Source organism: Babylonia areolata, chromosome 1, assembly GCF_041734735.1.
Source record: "Babylonia areolata isolate BAREFJ2019XMU chromosome 1, ASM4173473v1, whole genome shotgun sequence".
NCBI lineage: Eukaryota > Metazoa > Mollusca > Gastropoda > Neogastropoda > Buccinidae > Babylonia > Babylonia areolata.
In genome coordinates, this window is record NC_134876.1 from 56,003,254 (window position 1) to 56,014,473 (window position 11,220).

The following is an 11,220-nucleotide window of genomic DNA, read 5'->3' on the forward strand; positions in this document are numbered from 1 at the left end:
GACACAGACAGACAGACAGACACCCACAGACACACACACACACACACACACACACACACACACGATTTCGCGATCACAACAGATGAGAAAAATAAGGCTCCACAGGGAAAGCAAGAAGCAGTGGCAAGCCATGGGCAACACGACACGTCATGTGTGGTGAAGTGGGAGGAAGGGGGCACGAAGGTTGTGGGTGAGGGTGGGAGTGTGTGTGGAAAGTTCCAAGCCTGTCGAGTTGTGACAGAGGAGGTCAGGACCACGGCAGGAAGGCGGGGTGGAAGGGGGGCAGCACTGGATCACTCTGCCTCTTCTCCACCGGTTTGGAAACCTCCCTCATCACCCTGTCCTTGTTTGTCCCCAGGGTGTGTTCGCGTTGAATTGAAAACACGCTCTTCGGTGTGAAGTTTCTTGCCAGTCGCGATCCCGAGTGTGCATGTGTGTGTGTGTGTGTGTGTGGCGATCCCGAGTGTGCATGTGTGTGTGTGTGTGTGTCGAAGTCGAAGTCGAAGTCGAAATATTTTAATTGTCAGACCACAGATCCATAACAATGGAGTTCACAAGGACAAACAGAATTAATACAGGGAAATGAATACTAGGACAACCATTGAACTACATGGGCATCGATAACGATTCTAGAGCATTTGCTCGTAATGAAAACGCTTTGAATACAAACTTGCATATACTAACACTCAATCTCTCGCTCGCACAAGATAACAACATGGACATCTTAGATGCACTTGGATGTTTGTGAAATTTAGCAGGAATAAACTGAGAGCGCAGGGAACAGTACTCAGGGCAGACCAAAAGAAAATGCATTTCGGTTTCCGGAGTGTCATCACAAAAAGGACAATTCCTACTTTGCCCATCATAGTTAAACTGCAAAAAGTGTGAGCGTAAGTTGGACATTCCAATTCTAAACTGCGAAAAAACACGGCGCATATTTATACATTTGACATTATTCAAGTAAGGTTTAAGTGACAAGGACTGGTTGTAAGCTGAATACACATAAAAATCGTGAGACTGGAGAGCTGAACGCCAGTCTTGAGTAAAGCAATCAACCAGACGCTGCTTAAATTCAGTCATAAACATTTTGACATTACCAACTGACTGAGCCTCCCAAACAACACCAAATCCAAATTTATACAAAACATTTCTCACAGAGCAAGCCCAAGTACAATAATTATGACTTTGCAATGATAACATCATATTATAAGCTTTCTTAGGGAAACGGTCATTATCCATAAAGACAATACGAAGCCAAAATTTAAGACACTTGGAGTAGGTGGTCACATACAGGGGATAGCGACCAAGTTCACCGTAAATCAAGTGTCTTGGTGCTCTCTGACTCACGCCCAAAAGACGCTTCATTGCAGACAAGTGCACCCTTTCAATGCACTCTTGATTTCCAGTCAAACCCCAAACTTCTGCTCCGTATGTCAAAATTGGTTTGATTTGCATGTCAAATAGTTTGAAAAAAATACTAGGGGAGTGTTCACCAATAGACCAAAGCATTTTAAAGATAGCTGCACATCCCTTTCTCGCACGTTCAGACAAATCACGCATAGTGGGTTGGAAAGAAAGTCGGGTAGTAAGGATAACACCAAGATACTTGTACATGCTAACAGTTTTCAGTTGTGCATCACCGAACATCCATGCCTCGTTCTGTGCAAGAAAACCTCCATTTCTAAAGACAACAATATTTGATTTATCAAGGTTTACAACTAAGTCAAGGCGTCTGGCGGTTTCGAACAAAACATTCAGTTGGGTTTGAAGACCAATTATGCTGTCAGATAACAAGGCAACATCATCGGCGAATAACAAGATCAAAATTTGGATAAACTCTGGTGAAAGCTGAATGCCGTGCCTACCATGATTATTAATTTCTTTTGTTAACTCATTAATGAACAATGAAAACAATGCAGGAGAACATACTTCGCCTTGTTTCAGCCCGCGAGGACATAGAAAAGTGTCTGTGAGGTCACCTCCGACGCGAACACGCGCCTTAACAACTGTGTAAATACTTTTCAGTGCATTTAAAAATTTTCCATTGATACCATTGACACTCAGAATTCTCCAGAGCTTATCTCTTCTAACAGTATCGAAAGCTTTTCGAAAATCAATAAATGCAACATATAATTTTCTATGTCTGAGTAGTTGTCTTTGTATTAATGCAAGCAGTGTAAAAATGTGATCAGTTGTGCAATGACCTTCCCTAAACCCAGCTTGTTCTTCCCCAATAACCCCATTTTCTTCAATCCATTTAGTAAGACGTCTATTCAGCACAAAAGTGTAAAGCTTGCTACAAATGTTTAACAGGGAGATACCACGGTAATTATCAGGCACATTCAAATCGCCCTTCTTATGGAGTGGTTGCAACACTGACAAACACCAATCATCTGGAAAAATGCCGTGATCAAATATGAAATTAAAAAACTTCAACAAAAAAGGCATGATGTGAAATGCACTATGTTTATAAAATTCTCCAATTAGCCTATCAGGCCCAGCAGCTTTCTGACTCTTGAGTGCCCTGACAGCAGCTTCGATTTCTGATACAGAAATTTCTTGATCTAATGAATCATTTCTCTCGCATAAACGAGCAGCATGCCGGTTGTCATAATACATACAAAAGTTATCATCACTACTGTTATCCACAGAAAAATCATTGAAAACATTTTGAAAGTGGGAGAACCAATCATTGCAAGAAATATTGTCGGTACCACCTGATCTAGGCCTAACAGAACGAACTGTGTCCCAGAATTGCTTTGGATTGGTCGAGTGGCATCGTAGAGACTGAATCACATCCTCTCTATGCAGTTTTCTCTTTTTACGCAATAACTCTTTATACTCTCTACGTTTTTGGACATAAGCCAGACGGTCAGTGTCCAGGTTAGTTCTAGAGGCCCTATGTAATTGATTACGAAGAACTTTTCTGCTCTCACGGCACTCAAGATCAAACCATACTTTCCTTCTCTCATTCCCAAACACAACTGTTTTCTTCATACATTCACCCGAGAAAGCAAAACATTCATTAAATTTTGACAGTGCAGCGTTAACATCAACATCTACAAGTGAAATTGCATCCTGGATTATTTGTTTCACCTTGTCAGATGACATATTACTGTAGAAAGTCTCCCTCATTGCATCATCCCATTTATACTTAATCAGCGTGGACATGGGCATACGTGTTCTAGTCTGCTGTAGCAAAACGTTTGAATTCGAATTCACAGCCAGACAAAACTCGACAAGGGAATGCTTTGACTCTACCATGTGCTTAACATTCAAACTTTTACAACGAGTAAGCATTGAGCTGGATACCAAAAAATAATCAATAACACTACAGCCATTAGTAGCAATGTATGTATATTTATCAGAATAGCTCAACAACAATTTTAAACCATTAAGAATAACCATGTCGAAATCCTCGCATACATTAAGCAGGTAACGACCAAAAGAATTCACGTGACTGTCTTTAGAAATTCTGCATAAATAATCATTCTGCACAGATGATGTTTCCAACGTATCACGACCACTCGGAGTACATAGATCACTAATTGGATCAACATTTCTGTAGTTCAGGGTACCCGTGCGAGCATTCAGATCACCGCATACAATTACAGGACAATCACCAAATTCCTTAAACAACTCTAACAAACAATCTTCTAACATCGAAATACCATTATATATATCTGTCTCTTCATAGTATTTGGAACTTTCGGGTGGAATGTATGCTCCAATAAGGAGGCAGTCAGATACAGTACCCAGAAGTACACGCGACAACTTTACCACAATAATGTTGTCAAATTCGACATGTATTCTCACAATGAATGGCACAAACTCCTTCTTTACCAGCAGAGCTACACCACCAGACAAACGTCCGTGTACACTGTCGGAAATCTTAACACCAGGACACACAAACACAGCATGAGAACAAAATACAGTATCGGGGATAGTTTCGGTAAACGTTTCTACTAAAAGAATAAAATCGTAATCATTTATCAGAAACGACATGTCAAGCTCATTTGTAATACGCCAAAGACCCTCAACATTAAATGAAGCGAAAGAAATACTGCAGCGCGAGGGCTGGGGTACATTACCGTCAACCCTGTGTGTGTGTGTGTGTGTGTGTGTGTGTGTGTGGCGATCCCGAGTGTGCATGTGTGTGTGTGTGTGTGTGTGTGTGTGTGCGTGCGTGCGTGCGCCCCTGTGTGTGTGCACGCATATAAACACGTACGCACACGCGCACACACCGAGACAGAGAGAGCAGACATGCAAAGACGTGGAACAGTAGGACATCCTGGGTGTTTAAAATCAGCTGGTATTCTATATGCAAGCAACGAGGATGAAGGTTATTGTATTGACGATGGTGACAATAATGTCGATGATGGTTGATGGAGATGATGAAAATGAGTGTGATTTTCAGCTTTTCTTTATTTCATTACAGCTTTGATGAATTACACAAACACAACAATTATGTTTGGAGAACAGGCAAATACGTATGACCGTACTCATAACACTTCCAGCTGAAGTGACTGTTTTCACACAAATTAAAACCGAACATGGAAAACAAATAAAGACTAAATATACAAACGAAACAAACACTGGACAATATGTAACATATACTACAAACAACAATTCTTTTCAGGTGAAGCCAAATTATATTATAAAATGTAATACAAGGTCAATGGATACATTCTTATTCATGTTACTGATGATGGCTACGACAACGATGATGATGAGAAGGAGGAGATTATGGTGAAAACGACAACGACGATGGTGATGATGTTGACCATGATCGGGACGGTGATTGTTGTGCTGCAGCTTTTATCATTGACTGTGTGAAGAACAGGGACACATCGCCCCGAGGGGTGCTCCATTCCCCTCGCACCAAACATTAATCCTCCGCTCTTTCACACTGGCTTTTTATCGTCCGCGACAGTGCCATTATACACGTGTTGGGGCACAAACGAGCAACGGAGCCCGATCTCTCCCTTTCCATTGGAGTGGTTAGAAGCTTTCCTAAAACATCATCAACCTTACCATTTCTTCCTCCCTCGCACGCACGCACGTGCGCACACACACACACACACACACACACACACACACACACACATCTCTCTCTCTCTCTCTCTCTCTCTCTCTTCAGTGCAATAGGAAATAAAAGTTACCCACGTATGCATGAGTGCGTGCACGCGTGTTTGACATCGGCTCAGAGCGGTTGCTTCAGCACTCTTTGCTCGCTCGTCTACACAAGGGTCCACAAATTCAACTCCACCGACACAGAACTTGCTGTCACTTTGATACACACGAGTGTACAAACAAGAAGTGGCAAATCTCAACAAGGACTCTACTATTACCGCCCAACTACACTTGGAAGACATCGCTTCCGGCCTCCATATCACAGGGAACACATGCTAACACAGTGGTATGCCACGCAGACGGATTTCTCCAGAACACTTATTGCCATACTTAATTACAATATCTGTTTCCTGACATGTATGAAGGCACAGCATCCGCATGGCTACTGCACATGCTGCAGCGCTAATGATCAATCGCGCTCATGAATAATTGCGCATAATCTGGACATTTGCGAAGGTTCAGTTTTCACAACTTGGAATTACTTGGGAATGGAAGCCGTTACAGGACCTCACTTGGTGTAAGCGGAAGACTTGTTGGGCAAAACACAATAGTTGTGACTGTTGAGTCAACTCTTCGAAATGAACTCAAGTCATTGGCAACAACGCAAAACACGTCAAATTTGTTCAACCCTTTGCCTTCAGCAAATGCAAATGCCATGGACAATTCCACAATACACTACACAGAATCTGAGTCTGAAAGATAACATGCATCGTCATGGTCGCCGACTTCATACGGCCAGTATTGCGACTGTGAACCCACTTCCAACTTAAACTTTTGTTCTTTTTGTTTCACAACTTCGGACAATTTCACCATTCCTGCCAGCATGCGTGTAATGTGTTTCAAAAGTTTTTCGCACAGTTTCAAAGAGGTGCCCAGCATGCAGTCTAGTTCAGTTGAGCATTACCTGTGTGAGTGAGTGAGTGTGTGTGTGTGTGTGTGTGTGTGTGTGTGTGTGTGTGTGTTTATGCATATATATATATATATATATCTGTGTGTGTGTGTGTGTGTGTGTGTGTGTGTGTGTGTGTGTGTGTGTGTGAGGATGTGTATTTACGTATAATTATATGTATGGGTGGGTGGGGGTGTGCGCGCGTGCGTGATTCAATTTTTTTTTACAATGACAGATCACTGCAGTTATAATCTAACTCGGTCACACTCTGTCTCATAAAACCTTTCTTTGTTTCGAGATGGCTATCATTTCACGCTGAAAGGTCATGTCCTGTCTGCTTCACAAGAAATCGAAGCGAAGCTGCAATCAGCCCCAGGGGAATAAATGTTTAAATCGCGCGAATATGTGTGTGCGGCTCTGCGGTAGAAAGGCTGAACTTGCTGGATAAGTTAGTTTCTTTCGCGGTGTGTGTGTGTGTGTGTGTGTGTGTGTGTGTGCATGTGCATGTGTGTGTGTGCGCGCGCGCGTGTGTGTATGTACGTGTATATTCATGTGCATGCATGTGTCTGTGGTGTGTGTGTGTGAGTGTGTGTGCGTGTGTGTGTGTATGTATGAAAACAAGCAAGGGTCAGTATATATGTGTGTATGGCAACGTTTTCGTGTAACCGAAAGGAATTAACCAGAAAGCAACACGCCAGAAAGATGACGATAAAAAAACATCCCCAAACTGAAACATAGAAAGAAAGCCAGCAAGAAAGAAAACAAGAAAGGCAGAACAAAAAGAAAGAAAGAAAAGGAGAGAATACATAAACAGGAAAGACAGAAGACACGTCTCAAACAGGATGGACTCAGCTAAAAACGAAGAGGATACAAAAACAGAAACTTCTCAAACAGGATGAAAACATGCAAAGACTTACCTTCGTGACCGCCATAGTGCACACTCCGAGGCCCACCACGGACCAGCTGTCTTCGGACTGTTCAGCGCAGCACAATGCTGGACAGCGAAACACGGATCTGCCACTCACCCACGACGTTTGCACGTGAAAACAGCCCAGTACTCTTTATGAGCAGTCAGCGGTGCCAGCGGCATAAGTTTGTTTTAAATACCACTGTCCAAGAACTTGTCTTGCTTTCCCGCATGTCTTCTAGAAAAAGGAATGTATTCCTACGCGCTGCGAGGGGTTAGGATGCCGTTGGTACTTAAATGGAATTTAGTCCGTATCTCACGAAACTGCTCTGGCTTTCCTAGGAGTGTCGACATGAAATTCGTATGCCTTATCTTAAAAGCATGGTAATAATTCTGGGTAGCACGCAAGATACGTTTTGTTTCTTCCTTCCTCGAACGAAAATACCATCAGTTATTTTTCTCTCCAGCTTTCTGAGTCGAAGTTCCCGTCTATGTTGTTCTCACTCCCCGTTTACCAGTGCCTGATACAGCCTCTCTCACCGGATCGGAAGCAACATGTTTCACAAGAAGCCGCCGGTTTCACTGAGGTGGGAGCAGGTGTTGCAGTCGTAAATCTCTAAGCTTCAAACGTCAATCGATCAACTCATACTCTGACATCAAAACAGGATGGTTGATGAAAAATGAAACGCAAGCGCCTGTCACATAGCTGCTGAGAAAACGTCTGGGACATTGTCGGCTGCAGACTGAAAAACAAAACAAAATAAAATGACCCGATGATGCTTTGTCTTGTGACTGCGGTGAAACAAAGGCGCGCGCGTACACACACCCACCCACTCCCCCCAACGCACACACAGAGTCATGTACATACAATGTACACGTGCACACACGCATGTGCGTACGCGCACGAGGACTCTGTCACACACACACACACAGACACACACACACACACACACACACACACACACACACACACACACACACACACACATCGGTAGTTTCAGACAGTATTGAAAACCAGTCTCGGTGATAACGAGCACAAAAAAGCCCAAAGAAAACGTTTATTTTGAAAAATAACAAATCCATGGTATTTTTTTTCACTATTGACAGCTTATTTGCATGGGTTCGTTTAATTTTCCCTTTTTTAGATGTGTTAAGTCAGGCAGGAAATAGTAGTACATTAAGTGGTACATTTCAACAAAACTTTTGTTTTTCTTTCCTTTTCGTTTTATTGTCAGTCCTAATATTTAAGGCGGACGTTTCATCCACATCAGAAAAAAACAAAAACAAAACAAAAAATTATCACAAGTACTGTCCAAAGACATGACCAATACCGATTTTCTAGCTGATTACATGATTTTTGTTATGCTCTGAGTTATTTTACTACGAAAGCGAGATTTGTTCCGGGGATTTTTTGTTGGAGAAATGATCTATATCCCTGCTCTTCGTCTGCACGTACATATGTGTGTATTGTGTCTGTGTGTCTGTTTTTCTGACTCTTTTCTGTGGAGAACTTATCCCCAATATTTTGTCAATTATGGGCTGCGGTCGGTTACAAACGAAAGCATTTGAGTAGGTGTGCATTACGTTGTGATCTTAAACTAACCGATACGCTCTATGTACAGAAACAAGGTAATTCTGAACTGTGCACAAACAAATCACTGGACCGCATTATTACATCCTCGCATCTCTACAGACAGAGAAGCAGTGAGTGGTTGGCTTGTTGATCAAAATATCCACAAACAACCCTAGCTCTTGCAGACAAGGGAGGGAGGGGGGTGGGGCATTATCATAGTTTATTCATGTCTAGTTCTGTTACTTCCTCAACATGTTGGAAGGATCCTCTTGTCCATTCCAAACAGCCATGCTCTCGTCTTCCAGCAGATTTTCCCATGGACACTTTCTTTCCCCTGATACTCGCTCCGTATTCTATTCATGTCTTGTGTGATTTCCGTCTGCAAGACAATGAGGCACCGACAGTGTGCAATGGGTTTACTTGGAAAGAAAATGCAGCGGTCAGCAAACTATCGTGTTCGTGAAATGAATTTTGTTTGATTGTTTGACAATATCTCAGGACTTTGTACAAGACTCTCATGTTGTCCTGTTTGTCTATAGCTATGTATTTATACTGACATGTTCCAAAAAGTTGTGTTTTTTTTCAAAAATCGAAAACAAAATGTGCTTCATTTCCAGTGACAACAATGTTACAGTGTCACCTCCTGGTGTCACCTCCCACACTGCCTCACGTCCTGGTTACCGTTTCCTTATTCTCTCGAACACACATACAAGCGCACGCTACAGAACGAAACATACGTACCTCGGAATGAGAAGAAAATCTAACAGACACACACTTTAAATACTGCAAGGTCTCAACGTGTCTTGGCGTGCCACCCAGTCTGTGGCTCACCGCAGCCTTGTGACCCGGTCTGTCCGGTACGTGGCAGTGACCGGGGAGGCATGGACAGACACGTCATTGGTCATCGAATGACGCAGGCCGAGAAGCAGATTAGCTAAAGCAGAGGATAATGAAACACATCAGTTTTTCATAGTATCATCCCTTGTGCGCACGCATGCACACACACACACACACACACACACACACACACACACACACACACACACACACACACACACACACACACACATTAAACTTCGAGTATTTAATCATGAATCACTGACCATCATGACTACGTCAGTCTTGAAATTTCAAGCATTATGATGAGATATGATTTAAACTGACGACATGGCAGCCTTTCTGAGATGAACTGCAAGGAATCTGTGTATCTATTTATTCCATTACTTATTTGTCTAGTTAGTTATATATCTACTTATTAAGTTATTTATTCATCTTTTTTATTCATTCATTTATTCATTCATCTAATACATTTGATTGAGACAAGTGGAAAAAGGAAAATGCATGACGTAGACAGAGCTGCAAGAACACCACATATTTTATAAAGCCGCGAGAAACCCATCGGATATCAAACCAGGTTTGTGTCCGGGATCAAATGACAGATGACTTTCCATCCTGCTGAATGAAACATGACGTATACACCGGACACGAAACGAAATGAACGACGGCAGATTCCTTGCTTCCGTGCGGGGTAAGGGGTGGGGGTGGGGCTTTTGATGCGGGGAGGAAATAAGATTTGTCACGGTGATGCTGCTGGCATGACAACAACTGCCCACCTGTGTCCCTCCACGGCTTTCGGTGACGTCAATCACACTCACAGCTGACGAATCAGTCGATACAAGGGAGAGGCAACACGACAGAGCTGTATTCAGGTTTCTGAAACAAGAAACTGTTTGTCGTCAACAGCGAATGACAGACACTTACCGAGCATACCTGCTGTACTTGACAGAAGGTCTGAACGCAAAGATCATCGATCAGTTTTTTGTAAGTTTTTCTTTTAATTAAAAAGACGCTAGATACAGCCACTCAGAACATTTAGACACTCAACTCAACTGACTTAAATCAAGAAAGACAAAATTGAAATAATTCAATTAAACACTTAAAATGGAACGTTTACATTGCAAAACAGACTAGATTGCTTACTTTCATGTTCCCATTCGAGATATTACGTGGCATTCTTCTGCGAACTGTCTTGGTAAAGTCGTTTTAATGAGAGTGCACAATCGTTTCTAGTTTTATTCGCGTTCATCATTGACGGTAACAAGACGCTGACCATTCCAGGACAGGACGGAAGGGACACGAAGTGAATAGCACCAGAACGATAACACACCAAAGAGATTTTTTGTCGGGGATTGGGAGAGAAAGACAGTGTTTAAGGGGAGAAGGGAGCGAGGTAGGAGGATGAGGCACCTGGACTCGAACTCAAAACTCAGAATAAACGCACATTGTTTGAATATCGAAAGTGTGTCTTCACAAGTGACTGAGAACGTTGATGTTTTTGACTTTTTGCATTCATTATCAGTTGTTTCGCTTGTCAGTTTAACGACTTCTCTTTTACGAAGTCCTTTAAGTAATTTCCTGTAACTGTATTTAGAGGGGTTTTTTTGTTTGTTTGTTTGTTTGTTTTGTTTTTCTTTCAAATTTCACCCACATTTTTACCCTCATTTGCCCAGTTTCCCCAAACCCTCCATTCATCCACATCTCCCACCCCTTCTAACCGATAATACTCAGATGTATTCATAAATACTTTTACAAAATGTCTTCAATCACCGATATGTGTGACGGGACATTAAACAAAAATTCCTTCCTTCCTTCAAAACAATATGAAAACTAACTCAACGTTCAACCGCCCAGGCTATGCAGGCGTCTGCCGATATGCAC

General features: G+C 42.3%; 1 protein-coding gene across 1 annotated transcript in view; it reads right to left on the reverse strand.

Annotated features, from left to right (window-relative positions):
- LOC143292784 (uncharacterized) overlaps nucleotides 1-7,029 on the reverse strand; it is a 100,739-nt gene extending 93,710 nt beyond the window's left edge. Inside the window, exon 1 of the mRNA XM_076603355.1 lies at nucleotides 6,940-7,029. Coding sequence (XP_076459470.1) covers nucleotides 6,940-6,954 — 15 coding nt within the window. The 5' untranslated portion in view covers nucleotides 6,955-7,029. The remainder of the gene's footprint in view (nucleotides 1-6,939) is intronic.
- Nucleotides 7,030-11,220: the final 4,191 nt, after the last annotated feature.